Source organism: Ostrinia furnacalis, unplaced genomic scaffold (assembly GCF_004193835.3).
Source record: "Ostrinia furnacalis isolate ACB-3 unplaced genomic scaffold, ASM419383v2 OfSCF0976, whole genome shotgun sequence".
NCBI lineage: Eukaryota > Metazoa > Arthropoda > Insecta > Lepidoptera > Crambidae > Ostrinia > Ostrinia furnacalis.
The window spans coordinates 13691-32101 of record NW_021131215.1 but is presented as its reverse complement, the minus strand read 5'-3'; the positions used below and the strand labels follow the sequence as shown (position 1 = coordinate 32101).

General features: G+C 37.9%; 2 protein-coding genes across 3 annotated transcripts in view; one reads left to right on the top strand and one right to left on the bottom strand.

Annotated features, from left to right (window-relative positions):
- The window catches only part of LOC114350785 (fatty acyl-CoA reductase wat-like), a 52720-nt gene extending 44637 nt beyond the window's left edge, over positions 1 to 8083 (top strand). For both annotated transcript variants that reach the window (XM_028301718.1, XM_028301717.1), the window contains 4 exons: positions 3084 to 3203; positions 5218 to 5408; positions 6020 to 6086; positions 7230 to 8083. In XM_028301718.1, coding sequence (XP_028157519.1) covers positions 3084 to 3203; positions 5218 to 5408; positions 6020 to 6086; positions 7230 to 7335 — 484 coding nt within the window. In that variant the 3' untranslated portion in view covers positions 7336 to 8083. The remainder of the gene's footprint in view (positions 1 to 3083; positions 3204 to 5217; positions 5409 to 6019; positions 6087 to 7229) is intronic.
- A 574-nt stretch (positions 8084 to 8657) lies between these two features.
- Zip102B (Zinc/iron regulated transporter-related protein 102B) lies at positions 8658 to 17915 on the bottom strand. The gene is made up of 6 exons (XM_028301719.1): positions 17636 to 17915; positions 16710 to 16905; positions 15766 to 15876; positions 14382 to 14520; positions 12466 to 12584; positions 8658 to 10126 (listed from the first exon to the last, which is right to left on the bottom strand). Exons 1-6 carry the CDS (start codon positions 17729 to 17731, stop codon positions 9900 to 9902), a joined length of 888 nt encoding a protein of 295 aa, XP_028157520.1. The 5' UTR covers positions 17732 to 17915; the 3' UTR covers positions 8658 to 9899.
- Between the last annotated feature and the right edge of the window lie 496 nt (positions 17916 to 18411).

Genomic DNA, 18411 nt, shown 5'->3' with positions numbered 1-18411 from the left:
TTATGCAAGAGCACAACCATCTCTTAATCAACAAAGGCTAATAGAGGATTTTGTCTTTACTCCCCACGCCACTTGGGGAACGACATCAGCTTCAGCATCATAAATTTCCAGCCATTGGACACTGGGCCATGTAGGTATTCGAGTTATTTTTAACAACTCAATGATGCCGACTTATTGAGATAAAGAGTGAAAAGTTACAATTTGTCTTGGAAGTAATATTCCTGGACATTCAAGGGGTCTTCTGTCAAATAACTCGTAGCGTCCATTGACTGGTACACTATCGTTACTCTCATAGGGCGATTACGCACGCTCGGCAATCTCCCGGCACGCCACGTGACAAGGTAAAGATTATTTAAAAATAAACTGCATGGCACTAGCAGTTTATGTGCTATACAGGGTGGAAACGATAAGTGATCTCACTCGATTATTTCTAAACTATACAAGATATCGAAAAACTGGTTACTGATCCTGAAAGTACTTGACAAGCTCTTTCAAACGGTACTAATAATAGGTTACAGAATAAACTTGAACTATCCGAAAATTCAGTGTTTCCAGCTTCCATACATTTGGTAAAGTTACATAATATTAAAAACCACACAAGATATTGCAAAACTAGTTACTGATCCTAAAAGTGCTTCACGAGCTCTATCCAACGATATCAACAATAGATTACAGAATAAATTGAACCAGGGTTCGAAAATATCCGATATTTATTATAAACTAGCTGACCCGGCGAACTTTGTTCCGCCTTAATGGCAATAAATAAGCAGACTTTTTTTTTAATTTCGAACGGGATAAAAAGTATCCTATGTCCTTCTCCTGGCTCTAAACTACCTCCCTGACAATTTTCAGCTAAATCGGTTCAGCCGTTCTTGAGTTATAAGTGGAGTAACTAACACGACTTTCTTTTATATATATAGATATCAAAATATCGGATATTTATGATATACAGGGTGTTAGGTAAATGGGTATATGAGCCGACACTAGCCCATGTTAACATATGCATATAAATGGTATGGTGAAGTCAGAAATTTGATATCATAATTTTAATTTTTTTAATGTTCATACAAAATAAAATTTATAAAATCAGATTTGTATGAAAATTAAAATAATTAAAATGATGATATCAATTTTCTGACTTCACCATACCATTTATATGCACATGTTAACATGGGCTAGCGTCGGCTCATATACCCATTTACCTAACACCCTGTATATCCGATATATATCAACTTTGATATTATATCAATTTTGTATGAAAGCTATAGTATTATTTTATTGTATTATTCATGAATACTATTGCATATGTGTTACATAAACTAGTTTTTAATGTTTTTAAAACTTAAAATCAGACAAATAAAGCAAAAACATAAAATATCTTTGAAATACGGCAAAATCAACTAAAAAAATAAAAATCTTATGTCAAAAAGTACAAATACAGTAACAAATTTTAAAAGTTGATATATATCATCAAAACCGGCTTGATATATATCGGATATATATCCGATATATATCTTGATATATATCCCTTGATATATATTTTATTTTATTTTTATTTTTATCCTCGAACCCTGAATTGAACCTATCCAAAAATTCAATGTTTCCATCTTCCATACTTTTAGTACTATCACAGTCATGGCACTCATCTCTTGATAATATTATAGCAAGTAAAGCCTAAAACTAATGTTTTCCACAAATAATTTAAAATAAGATGCAAGTTACGAGTTTACTTAACTGACTTTTTAAGTTTATTATTTAACAAAAAATAAATTATAGGTACTTCTAATATTTTGTGGTTGGCATACATTTAGTATGGAAGCTGGAAACATTGAATTTTCGGATAGTTCCAGTCAATTCTGTAACCTACTCGTATTATTGGTACCGTTTGAAAGAGCTCGTGAAGCACTTTCAGGATCAGTAAACAGTTTTTCAATATCTTGTATAGTTTAGAAATAATCGAGTGAGATCACTTATCGTTTCCACCCTGTATACAACCTAATGGGGCAAACAGTCATTGTACCCTTGTATTCTGTTAGCTTGAGCTAACAACGTAGGTACAGTTTGCGGGTAAAAATTAAAACGTTATATGGTATGGCAGATCCACTGCGAAACCTGACTCTCTAGATCCGGCAAAAATATGAACAAATTACTCTTTACATGACAAAAAATGGAATATAACTTTTCATTGGTCCATAATCTTAACCACACTAAATAAATAAAATAAATTATAGTGTTCACTTAAACGTATGTATTCAACTTACTTGAGGGCGTCTTCTCTGACGGTCCGCTGCGGCGCGAAGCATGCGATGGCCCACACGCGTATTTCCACTCCCATGAAGAATTGCTTTCCACGCATGTCCCAGACGCCTTGGTTGGGTAGCGCCTGCTGTAAGAAATAAAAGAAGAAATTCAAAGATACCAAAATAAATTACATGAAAAAAGTCTTAATCACATTAAACATAGGTACTGTCCCTCTTCAGTGACAATAACAAGGACTAATCAACTAAAAAGCATGAAAAAAAATAATTTTAACAAAAAAATTAAAACCGACGCCAACAATCACTTAAAAGTAGAAAATAAGTACGTCGTTATTTATTTATTAGGACAATATACCATGATTAATATTTTTGGAGTCGGTGCTGGTAAATTTAAAACCATTTCTTGAGCTTGGCACTAAGATATGACTGACTGACAGCATATTTTCTAATTTTGGTGCTTTAATATAAATTTTGGTGTTCTCTTAATTTTGGTGTAAGGAAAATCTAAAAAACTACTGGACAAAATTTAATGTCTTAATCATTTTAGAAACAGTATAAGTTTCCAATAAATTTGATCTATAATTAAAGAATAAAAATACACAAATAACAATTTCCACCAAAATTAGGCAAAAATATGCACTTGTTGAAATTCACCCATAAGCTGAGCGGGTGCCTTTTTGTCAGAGGGGCACAAGCAGTTAATTTGTCCACTTGTTTATTTCTCTCTGTTTTAATCTATGTCTTGCCTGCTTGTATACCTTTCTTGCAAATGAAGTTTTCTATTCTATTCTAAAATAAACTAAGCCATGCATCGTTCCCTCGCAGGTACTACGGGCTCAACCCAACGAACAGCTACTTTATGTTCTTGTTCTACAACTTCTTCCTGCACTACTTGCCCGCGCTTACGGTTGATGCGTACTGCGCCGTCACTGGGCGGCGACGAGCGTGAGTTAAAAATTAATTTTATTTGTTGATTTAATTACACAGGGTTTAGGCCTTATTTTTTAAGTTTCTTGTATTTAGGCTAAGTTTTTATTCAATATCTTATCTTATTACGTAGGTACTTAATTAAATAATCCATTAACATTAAATATAATAGGCTAGTTTCCTAAAAAATTTTTTTTAGTTTGTCATGTTTAATATCAAAAAATATTGGACACCTGTATTTTTATTTGTCAATCTAACAGATAATTACATAGTTATGGTGCGTTGAAGTTCCGCGCGACGTCACAAAGTGCGGCACTTTTATGCACTCATTGACGTCACGGGCCTCTTCTTATGAACTTTGGCGCGCTTTATCTCTTTAAATTTTCATTAGTTCGAAAAAGCAAAAAATACGTGTAGAGTATTTTTTGATAAGTTAACTGACGGACTAATTAATACTCTTGCTTTTTGACCCAGGAAACATCCCTATTATTAGAATAATAATAACAAATTAAAAACTTTGAACACTGCTCACAAAAGGACGGGCAAGTTGACAATATTTTGTGAGGGTACATCTATAGCTTGACACAGTAGCACCTTGGATAGTTATAAGAGGAGTGATTTGTGCAGTTGATCATCGTACATTTTTAGGGCAAGGGGGCGTAAGGCGGTTATCACACTGCGCCGCGCTCCGCCGCGGAGCGCGTGATTTTCATATAAAAAATCACGCGCGCGGACGCGTTGTCAGTGTGAAGTGCCGCGCGTGTTTTCTATACAAACTGAAGTACTTGCATACAATGATTAAATCTGTCGCCCCGCGCTCCGCGGCGGAGCGCGGCGCAGTGTGATTACCGCCTAACTCTGTGCCAGTAAGATCAGTAAGGTTCACAAGTATACCTACACAGATAAAGGTAATGGCTGAAAAGTTTTATAATTATTCAATTTCCCTATTTTTGGGAAATACAACCCCGTTGAGCCTTAAGTGCTCAGGGCCCCAGTTAGGTTAAAGACGGCCCTGTTGAGTTGGTCTCGTACGTCAGCCGATGGGGCACAATAAATATAGGTAACATAACCAATAAAAATCGTTATGTGCATGTAAGTACACGTACACAAGTAACGCTCACTCGCCTTCGTGAGTTGCAAGAACTAAGTATAAGGGCCCTCGCCCACGGCAACTTTTTGTAGCGATGCAGTCGCGCTGCTGTAGCGCGTTGGTATCGCTTCTGAATCTGTAGCACAGAATAAGTAATAGTACACTCCGCAAGACGATTTAAATAAATGCGAGTCTTGCTACGACGCGATACAGTGGAATTCATCTCGCACAGCACTACGTACTTACAATTTTATTCACCTACAAGTTTTGTCTCTTTCTATCGCGTGCCTCTGAACTCTTCTTACGCTGTTAGGGTTGCTGTCTAGTAGTGTCTAGTAAAAAAATAATTAATCTACTTATTTTTAATGAGGTACGATAGTAGGTAAAGTACGCATTAATTATGGAAAACCTTGGGAGAGGCCTTTGTCCAGCAGTGGACGTCATTTGGCTGAAACGAACGAACGCATTCTGAGCAGTAGTCATGGTAGGTTAGGTTCCTATACTATCCTAAGAATTATTGATTACCTACATGGCCAACATACCTTTCAGCATCTTTGGGAAGCGAAAAAAAAAGATAAATCCGGTAGATTTCTTTTCGAATTTAAACACCCGAACGCCGCACAATAATATTTCTTTCTCTTTATGTCCATTTTTAAATAATACTTCGATCATAGAATTAGGTACTACAACGCACGCCAGCGTCCTGACGGGCGCGCGCGTGACACTCGACTGATATAATACCCGCCGGCGGGGCGCTTCGCTGTAGGTAATTATCGGATGTACCGCGCGGAGTGAGCCAGGCCTGTCTGTAGTGCGTTGCAAATGCGACTCACGCGTTAGTAGCGATGCGCCGTGGGTGAAGGCCCTAACTAAACAAAAAATAAGTTATCTTGACATTTGGCTGATCTAATAACCACATGAAGCTGTTCATTCTCGTTCCAGAATGCTGAAACTCTACTCCAAGGTGATGAAGATGGCGAACATCCTCTTCTACTTTTCGACCCGCGACTGGCGGTTCTCAGACCGCGGCGTGCGGGCTATGTGGGCGTCGCTCTCTGAAGCCGATCGAGCTGTGTTCCCATTCAGCATGGGAGACATGAGCTGGGACAGACTTTGCGAGACATTTTTGATTGGTAAGTGACCTGCGTGATCGAATCAGAAATGAGGATATCCGTAGGAGAACCAGAGTGACTGACATAATATTATAGCCCGCAGAATCGCTAAAATCAAGTGGCAGTGGGCGGGGCACATAGCTCGTAGAGCTGACGGCCGTTGGGGCAGGAAAGTTCTTGAGTGGCGACCACGAGCCGGAAGACGTAGCGTGGGCAGGCCTCCCACTAGGTGGACCGACGATCTGGTGAAGTTCGCGGGAGGCGCCTGGATGCGAGCGGTGCAGGACCGGTCTTCGTGGAAATCCTTGGGGGAGGCCTTTGTTCAGCAGTGGACGTCTTTCGGCTGAAACGAACGAAGTGACCTTAACTTCGGATTCCTCCTTTTATTGCTTCGATCAATAATATTTGGCAGGGTGCAAAGCCAGTGGAGGGAGTAGCCTAAACGATCACAGCGCTCACTGCGGCTAAAATCGTCATTTTAGTCATGTTACTTGGCCTTCACTGGTTGGGTTATTGGCGGTCAAGCTGTAGATCCTGGCTACACAGGAGTTGCAGCAGTGGAAATGAGCGGTGGGAATAGTCCCGTGGTGAACGCAGTGTTTTATTTTCTTAAACAATGACTCTTTTTCCAGGTCTAAGAGTGTACCTGATTAAAGACGACCTCTCAACGCTGCCTGAGGCCAGGAAGAAGTGGAACAGGTAATGTTTAAATTTCATAGATCTAGCGCAAAACTGAGTAAATGCCTGAGGTATGGGAGTGGCACGGGAGGTGGGACATTACCTTTTTTTTTCATCCACAACGAGGAAGCTCTTGGCCTGAATCTCACCTGATGGTAAGTGACGATCAGGCCGAAGGTGGAACCTCTAGCATGAACAACTTTCGTCTTCGAATCGTTTGCGTATTCGACAAAATTCGATACTCAACCTTCGAATTAAACGATAACGTGACAATTTCGATTCTCAAAATAAGTTTCGTGCTACCTTTAAAGTTTCTCATACTAAGTTAACTTTACGACACGTTTCACACGTTCACAAGGGCGCTGTTGTAGTTTGCGTACTAAATCTTTTGATGGCGATTCGAATACGCAAACGATTCGAACTCGAAAGTTTTTCGTGTGTGATACCATACAAATCTAAAGCACAGGAAGTCTCGCTGACGTTGACGTCTCAAAAACAACTTCCCGTGCCGCTTCAATAGGTACCTCTCAGACTCGCACTGACTCAGTCAAACTAGACCTATATGTATAGTTTAAGAACTTATTTATTAAGGTGAAAAAGGTTTAGGCTGGGTTGCACCATCTTACTTTAACTTTAACAAACGTCAAAATTCTTTCAAACTCCATACAAAAACTCCGATTAATGTAATGGTTACTGTAAAGTAAGATGGACCTCATAAGAAGGCTCAAGTTCACCCATAGGGCGACGATAGAGCGTGCTATGCTCGGAGTTTCCCTGCGTGATCGAATCAATAAGGAGATCCGCAGGAGAACCAGTGTCTGACATAGCCCGCAGAATCGCTAAAATCAAATGGCAGTGGGCGGGGCACATAGCTCGTAGAGCTGATGGCCGGAAGGAAAGTTATTGAGTGGCGACCACGAGCTGGAAGACGTAGCGTGGGCAGGCCTCCCACTAGGTGGACCGACGATCTGGTGAAGGTCGCGGGAGGTGCCTGCATGCGAGCGGCGCAGGACCGGTCTTTGTGGAAATCCTTGGGGGAGGCCTTTGTCCAGCAGTGGACGTCTTTCGGCTGAAACGAACGAAAGTATGAAGTACACCTTCATACTCAGCCTTAGTATGAAAAAAATTAAACTTTTTTATAATAATTTGTATGTTTTATTCCAGATTATTCTACCTCCACCAACTACTGAAGGTGGTGACGTTCGCGCTGGTGCTAAATCTTGCCTATCTCGTGCTGAGACCGATACTATCTTTAGTATTTGGGCTATAATAATAGGCAATATTTCATTTATAGTTATTTAAATTCATAATAAAGCGACTGATCCGATTTTTTTTAACTTCATTAAGCAAAATTAGCACACTTTATCAAATGAAACGGTTTTTTAAGTTTGTGTCGCCAAAAAACATTTTGGTACATCTACTCCCCAATAGATGGCGCTATTATAATAAAATAATTGAGGACGAATTTTATCAAGCAAAATAAAAATGCAAACCAATGAAATTTTCGAATTAGGATGAGATTTAAATATACATAACTAATTAAATTATTAAATTACCTTAGCATGGTGTTAAGTTTTTGAAGAAACATTTAATTTTGTTCAATAGACTATTTTATTAAAGAAGTATCACGTTAAGGCATAATATTCTGTGGTTAGGTATAATTGAAGCTATTTTACTACAAAAAATCTTAAGGTAGGTCATTTAAAATAATGTACACATTGATATTGATAAATAAATGTATATGTTGACAGAAAGTCAGTCGCTTAATTTATTATCTTCAATTTAGAAATAGGTAACTTTGTAAAAAGTTTGGTTAAGAGAAATATAGAGAATCGTATTTTTAATTTATAAATAAAACAACTTTTTATAGAAGCGAATTTTATTTTGTATATTTATTTACAATAGATATACACAACACCCATATACAAAAACACTATATACAAACAACATAGCTCTTAAATTAATTTGCTAAAGTGTCACGTCCAAAAGAAGCGACGCGGAATTTTTCAGAACTAAATTTTTCATAGAACTTGCATTGACACTAGCGCCACGACATAGCTTATACATTATTTTTATATAAAAATCAACAATTTATACACTCGCATACACCTTAGGAACATACTAGCAAATTTCACTATATTATTAGGTGCCTTTTGGAATGATATATTATTTTTAGTGTTTCTCACGCCCGTATTCACAAACGATGCTTAAGTGAAGCAGCAAATCGAACGCACAGCGTTGAATAGAGCTCTGTGATTGGTTCGTGTGTGACCCTGTGCGTCTACGCGCACTGTGAGACCTCATAGTAGTGTTTGTAAATACGGGCGTCGAAAATTTTTAAAAGTTAAGAAACACTGTCCAAATTTTTTTTAACCTAAATAATCATTGCGTTTATTTTATACTAGTTAAAACTAATAATAACTAATTTGTAAAGAAATAAAATGAAATAAATTCGTGTGTAACCATTACCTATTTTAATATACTGAAAATAAAACGGAATTTTCTGTCAATAATTTTGAACTCTAAAAGGCTCAAAATTATTGACAGAAAATTAATTTTTACATTCTGGCGTTTTTAAGATTTTAATCAATGTTTATAGAAATAAAAAAAAATATTATTATCCTAAATCTGTTTCATAATGCTCACTCTTTTTTGTCCGTTTTTTTAACATTTCCATAAATATTGTTCTATTATTATTACTTTTATTTTTAACTACATTACAAAAATCTACACGTATAATATAAAAATATACACACAGCATGTACTTTATATGTATAAAAAGGATATTTCATATTGAAGTTTTTAATTAAGCACATATTTTTTAACTTATAAAATTGTCTATGAAAATCAATCAATGAATTCATATAAAAGTAAAGAAAAACGTGAAAATATACAAAAAATCGAGTCATATCCAATTTATTTTCGAACGCAGTGACTTTTTTCGATCACAAGCATACGATGACTATGTTTTCTTCATTAAAATTCTTTATTTGACATAATTTTTTTGACAGTTTGGCAACTACATATTATAGTATAAGTTAATTTTAAATAACATTTTTTTGGTAAAAAACCTATTTTTTTTAACAAAAACTCATTATCATTAAAAATTTACGATTTGGTAATGATTTTGTTAATACTGTCTGTCTAAGGATTAAATGAACCCATGAACAGATGCACAAAATACTATATTTCAATCCGGTATATTTTAATTGTGAAACATACTTCATTTCAACCTAGATATTTTTATTGTAAATTTGATAATTTTAATAAAATATCTTTCGCATCGGTAAGTATTGGCACTAATCAGTTTAATAAATTGCATCCGGTAATTAATGAGAAAATGCATCAGAAATCAAGTAAAAAATTGTCGGCCTTGGCGAAGAAAAAAATAAAATAATACAAGAAAATAAATAAACAATACAAAACATTTCGAATCGAACCCAGAAACCAGATTATAATTAAATAATTTGCTTAAAAAAACATCCAGTTTATTTTTCACCAAAAATAATCCAACTATTTCACCCCTTTTTTTACATGTTGACAGTACGAAATGTCAAAACTGACAAAACATAAAACAGTTTAAAAAATTATAATATTTTTTTAAGAACAATTTTTTATTCTATCCCGGCAAGTAAAACTTAACTCAAAAAATGAGTTTATTGAAACGATTTTTTGAATTAACACTCGCAAAACGGATGTTTTTGAGTTAACATTCGCAACACCGATTTTTAGTTAACACACTTTACTATGAAATCTTGAAAAACTGATTTTTTGAGTTAACGCACTTTACTATTAAACGTGCGGTTTCTTTGGGTTTCACACTTAAATCGTACGCTAATGCTTATGACCCATCGTCAATAGCAGGGGCATCAAAGCCCCCACAGTCAGAATTATCATTTCGCAGAACTGTAGCCCGCCAAAGCCCCGTTTCGGTTGGCCGCCATCTTGGACAGGCAGCAGCGTGTGTGTGTGCGAGTGCGAGTGTGAGTGTGTGAGTTCTGGCAACACGTGAACTGTTGCCACGTACAAAAACGTCCCTGCTGAAAATAGCATGGCGATACCTGGAAAAAAGTGTTATATTATTTATACTGATATTAGGGGCCATCCATAAAGTACGTCACACGAATTTCATGATTTTTTGACCCCTCCCCCGTCCTTGTCACAGGTGGTCACATTTCTGAGACCCCCCCCTCCCTAGTGTGACGTCACATGTTTTGCAATTATACATCGAAAAATTATTAAATTAACAAAAAAATAGCAACAAATAGAAACAATAAAATAACGCGCGAGGTACGGTGCGTTTGGCGGCATTATAGGCCAGTAGAATTAGATTTTAAATCGGAAATAATTCCTACAAAAGATTTTATTGTTTTAAAATGGCTTCATTGGTTTTCGACTTCGACGGAGTTGTGCTTAAGTGGTGGGGGTATTTTTTAGTTTAATTTCTATTTCAAATTACGCGATTAGTACCTCTACATATATTAGATTTTGAAATGTGATGTCACGAAACTTAGGACCCCTCCCACCCCTTGTCACACCATGTCACACTTTGTCGACCCCCTCCCCCCCTCTTTACGTGTGACGTACTTTATGGATGACCCCTTATATGTATGTATATTAGTGTAATAATATTATTCATTATCGTCTTCTCAGTCATAGGACGTCCACTGCTGAACATAGGCCTCCCCCAATGCTTTCCATGTTGCCCGGTTGGTAGCGGCCTGCGTCCAGCGCCTTCCTGCTACCTTTATAATAGTCTATTAAAATTTATTTTCGACGCGGTCGAGTTAACTGCGCATCTGGCGAATAATATAGATAAATATTATGTTACATCATCATCATCATTTCAGCCATAGGACTAGGACGTCCACTGCTGAATATAGGCCTCCCCCAATGACTTCCACATCGCCCGGTTGGCAGCGGCCTGCATCCAGCGCCTTCCTGCTATCTTTTGCAGTGATGACAAACGGCTCCGAAATGTGGCCTCTCACTATAGGCCTCATAAAGAAGCTCAAAGTTGCACAGCGTGCTATGGAAAAAGCTACGCTCGGTGTTTCTTTACCAGATCAAATCAGAAATATTATGTTACAAATCAATAAAATTCCTTTTAAATTAGATAAAAACTAAATTATTTAATCCACAATCAGTATCTTACGATACCTTATCTGCCCTATCTGCTCTAATATTATAAAGAGGAAAGATTTGATTGTTTCTTTGTATTGATTAGACTCCGAAACTACTGGACCGATTTGAAAAATTTTTTCACCATTAAAATTCATTTTCGCGTTCATTCATTTCTGATGAACAATGCGGTACGAAGGATTTGACGCAGAATGTCATATTCGCAAAATGTTATTCATCATCATCAACAGCCCTTTACAGTCCACTGTTGGACTATCATATTGTTATGAGCCTCCTCCACTATAGTGGAATACAGAGTAGCATACATTTGTCACCAACCCCTACTCTTCCCGCGGGTGTCGTAAGAGGCGACTTAGGGACTACACATCAAAATGTTATCACTGTTCAAAAAATATACAGGAATAAAAATTGCGAATGACATTCTGCGAAAGTGAACTTTTGCGAAAGTGACATTCTGCGAAAGTGACCAAATTTTGCTATAGTTCCAAAATACTGAACTGTCCTATGCATGACATTGACAGGGGGGCGCCACCGTCAATACCGGATCGCTGGTTCCGATTTTTGCCATGTCGGAAACCATATAGTTGAACGATGGTAGCGCCCTCCTGTCATTGAGTTTGGTGGGACAGTTCAGCATAGGTCATCTATAATATGACGTTCTGTGTCAAAACCGAAAAAAACAATAAAAAAATCTTTGAATGCAGTTCTATTTCTTTTCAAAAATAAAAGAATGTTTTCTTTGAGTATTTTTTTCTGTCTACAGTATTAAGAGTACTTTCCCTCCAGGTGGCGTTACATAATAAGACTAGGCGCAGACCACCGATTTTTAGTTGGCCGATAGTTGTGCCCGATTTTAAATTGTATGAAAAATCGGCCAAATCAAATCGGTGTAATGTGCGCACTCCCATACTCCCATACATGCCCATACTGATCAACTGCCCGACTAAACTATCGGCCGACGAAAAATCGATGGTCTGCGCATAGGCTTAAGCCAGGCCTGTTCATCTCCGCGAGTTTATATCGAATACAAAACAAACGCGATGGCACCTCACGTCACATCATTTTACCGAAGTCAGCCCTATAGCTTCGGCGCAGTGCCGATCACTGACGTTTGTCAACAAAATGGTGCTTGACTCTTGAGACAGGCTAAATTACACCATATTGTTAATGACATTGAGCATACATTTTTTTAAATACCTTCGCGAAGTAAACCTTCTGTACGTAGTAGTTATTATTATTTTAAGCTGAAACTTCTCACCGGTCGCGTTGAAGTCACTGAGAGTCTGTTTGCTTTCGTTGCCGATACCGAAGTAGGTGAGCAGCGCCAATAGCGGCGCCGAGCACGAGAATATCAGCAGGTGTTTGCGGATTCGGTTCCTGAAGAGAACAACATAAACTTATCGGCCGTTTGGTGGTGGTTCGAATCGGACTACTATTCCGAAGGTTGCGGGTTTGATACCCGCACAGTACAAACATTTGTGTGCATGAACATATTTGTTTGTATTGGACTGGGTGTTTTCTATGTATAATATGTATGTATTTACAAAAAAAAATATATTGAAGTATGTTTATATCCGTTGTCTAGTACCCATAGTACAAGCTTTGCTTAGTTTGGGACTAGAAGCGTAGTGTAAAATGTCCAAGGATATTTATTTTTATTTATTATAAAGCGCAATACGCACTGAGCCCGCCGGGCCTCCGGCAAAGCCCGGCGACACAACCCGGCGGCACCCGGCGGCCTGTATGACAAGAATCATGTCGGCAACATGCCCCGCGCGTGTTACCCGCCGACATGTTGGCGGCTTGGGTACTGCGCTCAGTTGCCCGGCGACGCTCGACCTGTAGTGACGTGCTTGTATGCTGACTGCCAAATAATGGCAATGCCAGATTTTGTATGGAAGGTGGGGTCTTTTTTTTTCGCTCGGCCATCGACCAAACTTTGTTTTATGATTACAAAATAGTGTAATAAACCAAACTTACTATGGCATGTATACCTCTACACTCAGTCTGAACTGAGTTACGAGCATTAGAAGTTTGATGATTTTACATACTAAGTAGATTTGCTTTTTGCGCGCAAGTTTTGTAAGAAATTGCAACAAAATATTGCGCTATTTTTTATTGTGCTGATTCTGCTCCATACTGATGTCTGGAGCCTTTAATGGATTGTTTGTTTACACATANTGCAACAAAATATTGCGCTATTTTTTATTGTGCTGATTCTGCTCCATACTGATGTCTGGAGCCTTTAATGGATTGTTTGTTTACACATAAAATGTCACTATTTTGTTGCAATTTCTTACAAAACTTGCGCGCAAAAAGCAAATCTAGTATGTAAAATCATCAAACTTCTAATGCTCGTAACTCAGTTCAGACTGAGTTTAGAGGTACATACATGTCATAGTAAGTTTGGTTTATTACACTATTTTGTAATCAAAAAACAAGGTTTGGTCGAAGGCCGCGCGAAAAAAAAGACGCCAATTTCCGGCATTATCTATTCTCATATCAAGCCGCCGACATGCCGCCGACCAAATTTTCCGACTTGTAATAAGTGAAACCGCCAACTAGACCGCCGAAAAAAAGTTGCCGACATAAGCCGGCGGCCCGGCGGGCTCATGCGAAAGTTTGTATGGATGTCTGGATGTTTGTTAATCTTTCACGCAAAAACTACCGAACGGATTTTGATGAAACTTTACAGTATTATTGTTTATAACCCAGAATAACATAAGCTATAATTTAAGACGATTTGTGACAAACTAAATTTCACGTGGGTGAAGCAGCGGGCAAAAGCTAGTCTTACTATAGATCTTTGGCGATATCTACGATACGTCACTACAAAAACTAGTTTAAGGGAAACCTGTTATTGGCCATATTGTGTTAAATGAATGTATTAACCGTTCGCGATAAGTTTGCCGCTGGCGATATGACGTCACACGAAGGAAAGTGTCTATAACTTTAGCAAACTATATTGATTTTTGATAAAAATTGTGTATTTGCGTAAAATAAAACACTCAATTGCATTTAATCACCAATTATTTGCGTTTAATAGCGGTTGGAGGAGGGGACGCGCATTCCACGGACCGGCATACTTAGCGCGAACGGGTAGTATGTTAAAATTGTATAAATAAACACGCTGGTTTTCTCGATAAAATAAAACTGGATTGTAAGGGCACTTACCTCTCCAGCCCGGCGTGCAGTAAGAAAGTGACAAGCCCGAAGGCAGCGGGCGCTTTGTGCAACATGATGGCGAGAAAAACTATCAACTCGACGTCCGCGTGAGAAGTAGTCGCGGCCGCGCCTAAAGCTATACCGTCGGCTGCGAACAACAACCATAAAACTCAATAGGCTAAAGTCCGGTCGCCGAGCACGTAGAATTTCGTCCAATGACCCCAAGCTACCCATCCTTATCGCTCGCGCGTAATTATATTGCTGTCGCGACTGTGCGACTGGCGCCCGCAGTGAGTGTGGGAGCGCGACAGCCGGAACACGTAGCGTGGGCAGGCTTCCCACTAGGTGGACCGACGATCTGGTGAAGGTCGCGGGAGGTGGCTGGAATGTGCATTGAAATTTTGTCATCTACAGTCCGGTCGCCGAGCACGTAGAATTTCGTCCAATGACCCCAAGCTACCTATCCTTATGGCTCGCGCGTAATTATATTGCTGTCGCGCTCGCACACTCACTGCGGCCGCCCGTCGCACAGTCGCGACAGCAATATAATTACTCGAACTGCGAACAACAATCATAAACTCATTTAATTTTTACCCGACTGTGCCAGAAGGAGGATTATGGTTTTGCAAGTAGGCTTTTATTAAAACTTTTAAAAAGCATATTGTTGACGATATTGAGTAAACAATTTTTTAAATAACTTCACGAAGAAAACTATCTGTAACATAATACGAGTCTTCCAGTGACTTGGCCCACTTACACAGTCCACGGCCCAGTCACTGGAAGAAAAACTATTTAAAAATTCAAACCAGCAACTTGTCCCATGGACCAAGCTAAAAGTGGGTCAAGTCACTGGAAGACGCGTACTTATTATTATTCTGTGCTATTATAGAAAAAATTCAGTGTGACTTGCATAGTTTACAATACAATGTCATAACTTTATACTTTTATCCGTGCATACAAATTGGCTAATACCCATGAATTTTCGTTCCATTTTAATAAAACATTTTCAAGTTTCATGGACTCTCATATCGTCCATCTTTTTTTAAAGAATTAATTAAATGTTACTTTTATTTATTTATTTAAAATGTTACACAAAAATTAATAGTACAACAGTGGCAAACTTAATACTGTATGGCATACTCTACCAGACCCGTTAAGACATATCTATATAAAAACAGAAGGTCACTGACTGACTCACTCACTCATCACAAAATCTCAGAAAATACAGGTACTAGGAGTCTCAAATTTTGCATGGGGGTTCCTTTTAGAACGTAGGTGCTCACTTGGACGGGATTTTGCAAAATTCAATCCCTAAGGGGGTAAAACGAGATCCACGCGTACGAAGTCGTGGGCGGCCGCTAGTATAGTATAAAATCTGTATTGTTTCACATACCAGCTGCGTGGACAACTAGCCCCACTGTAGCTGTGACATTCTTTTCGACTGGATTTGATGAATCGTTGTAACGCGTGGACATTTGGTCGACCAACAACATGAATACAAAACCTGCAACAAATAAATAAGAAAATTTATAAAAAAGGCATATTACAATACAACAAAGGGTTATGGATATGACTCAGATATTCGTTTAATGTCTTTTATTCCTAGAATACTTATAACCTGTATTGACAGTTTTTTGTAGAATTACTCATAGCATTGAAATTCTGTTTAAAGTTTTAATTTAGTGTCAAAAATTGATACTAATTTATACTGTATCCATTTGTTGTTGTTAGTGAAATTATGTCGCATGAAGTTTGTGTGTCTCTTTGTTTTAAATATACAGCATGTTAGGTAAATGGGTTTATAAGCCGACACTAGCCCAATAAGAAATCAGAAATTTGATATCATCATTTTATTTTCATGCAAAATAAAATTTATAAAATCAGATTTGTATGAAAATTAAAATAATTAAAATGATATTAATTTTCTGACTTCACCATACAATTTATATGCACATGTTAACATGGGCTATAATCTAGTCTGGCGCCCGTCCCACAGTCGCGACATCAATACAATTACGAGCCAGCGATAAGTACGGGTAGCTTGCGGTCATTGGACCAGACTTTAGTGTCGGCTTATAAACCCATTTACTTAACACCCTGTATTGAAAATTGGCGGAAGGAAAAGGCGGAGGACAGAAGGCAATGGAAGGAGTTGGAGGAGGCCTTTGCCAATAGGCACACCGAAATCTTAGACATTTTGTGAAAGTTTTTTTAAGTGAAGCATTTGTTCTATATAAGTGTTATCCTAAATTCAGAAAGCGTCAAATGTAAAATGTAAAAATGTTTCGGAAATAAAAGGCTTATTATTATTATTATTGAAAATTTGCCTTTACCCACCTAACACTAAAGATATCCCAATAACGGAGTGCAGATCATCATCGTGGCCCGGCGGTTCGGCTGTGTAGTCTTTGGTCACTATCGTAGGCAACGATCGCTCGCTGAACAGTGACCGAACGCCTTCGGGGATGATCACGGCCAATGCTGTGCCCACTAGCAGGCCGGCTCCGAATACTGTCACCTTTTGAAGTTTGTCCTGTAATAAAACGGACATCATCAATTTAGTCTCCATCTCATGAAATATGACGCCTCAGTTTGCCTCTAGTAAATTTTTTTCCCCTTTTTATATCTGCAATCGACTTGGGTCATAATCAGATGTTTTGTCTTGCTTTTTTGTTTGTGCATTCCAGTAAATTCTCTCCCTCGGTTTTCACTAATTCACGTAGCAATCTAGTCCAGCCTCTGGAGAGGAAATTTACTAGAGACAATCTGAGGCAAATAGAGGATTTGACACACTGGCAATTTGGGGAGGTCTATCGTTCCTATTCACAAACATTATGAGGCCTCACAGTGCGCGTGTGGACGCACGGGGTGACACACGAAACAATCACAGAGCTCTATTCAACGCTGTGCGTTCGATTTCCTGCTTCTCTTAAGCAGGCATTGTTGGTGAATACGGGCATTAATGGATATATTGATACAGATATTATTGAACACTTGACATTGAAAACATAGACAAAATGTAGGTTAAAATAGGGCAAAAAAAAAATTTTTTTTTTTTAAGATTATTTATTAAAGAAGATCTAAAAAAACAAGTAAACCCTAACTTACAACATAATAGAATGTACTTAATATGTAGTAAATATAAAATCTGTTTACTATCAAAAATACCTGGTACATAAACATATGTTTTGGTGTTTATCTTAGTGGTTCACAAAACCCTAAGTGTTTAGAAAAGTATGATAAAACTGGACACGTATACATACCTCTGACATGCTGACATTCAGAGGGATACTTCCAGCCACATAGGACCCTACCAGCATCACCAGAGCAAGTAAAATTAACACCCAAGTGCCATCCATGGTGAGACTATTATAAACAAGTTAAACTTCAAAGGGTAGCGATTCGCTGCTCGTACTAACACAGAGCAATCCTCAATATTCCGTGACACGTTCCTCTTTCATGTTTATTTCATTGTTATCGCCCGAAACGAATAATTTTCAAAACAAAATTTCGCAAAATCTGACTGGAACACTATTTTGCAATTTTTTGACAACACGACATTAGTGCTTCCATGCTATTATTTTTCACTTCGTTGTCACTGTTCTTTTTGTATCACATGAAATTGGTATCAGTGATTAAAAATACTAGGTTCTTATTATTATTTTTTAATGGAGTGGCTCCGTGTGATTTGCACATACAGCTTTTTTTTCAATTTGCAGAAGAAGAATCATTCAAGAATTATTGTTTTATTTTATTCATTAATTTAAAGTTAGTAGTACATAGCACAATATAAATAAATAACTTTGGACAATTTCACACAGCGCTATCTAGCCCCAAAGTAAGCAATCAATATGCTTGTGAAATTGGTGCTAGCTTAACGGATAATAAATTATGGATTTACATTATGTACTTTTTACAATAGGTAAGTACATAGTAACGCCCAAAACCGTCACAACATTAAAATTCATCATTTCAATTTCTGCCCGGCCGAGAATCGAACCCGGCACCTCTCGGCATAGTAGTACGTCTTAGAACCACT

Coding starts and splice junctions, on each gene's coding strand:
- Zip102B (XM_028301719.1), bottom strand. CDS start 17,731: ATGGATGGCACTTGGGTGTTAATTTTACTTGCTCTGGTGATGCTGGTA. Junction 16,906..17,635: donor TGAATGTCAGCATGTCAGAG/GTATGTATACGT, acceptor GTTTTATTACAG/GACAAACTTCAAAAGGTGAC. Junction 10,127..12,465: donor CAGTGACTTCAACGCGACCG/GTGAGAAGTTTC, acceptor ACTTTTTTCCAG/GTATCGCCATGCTATTTTCA.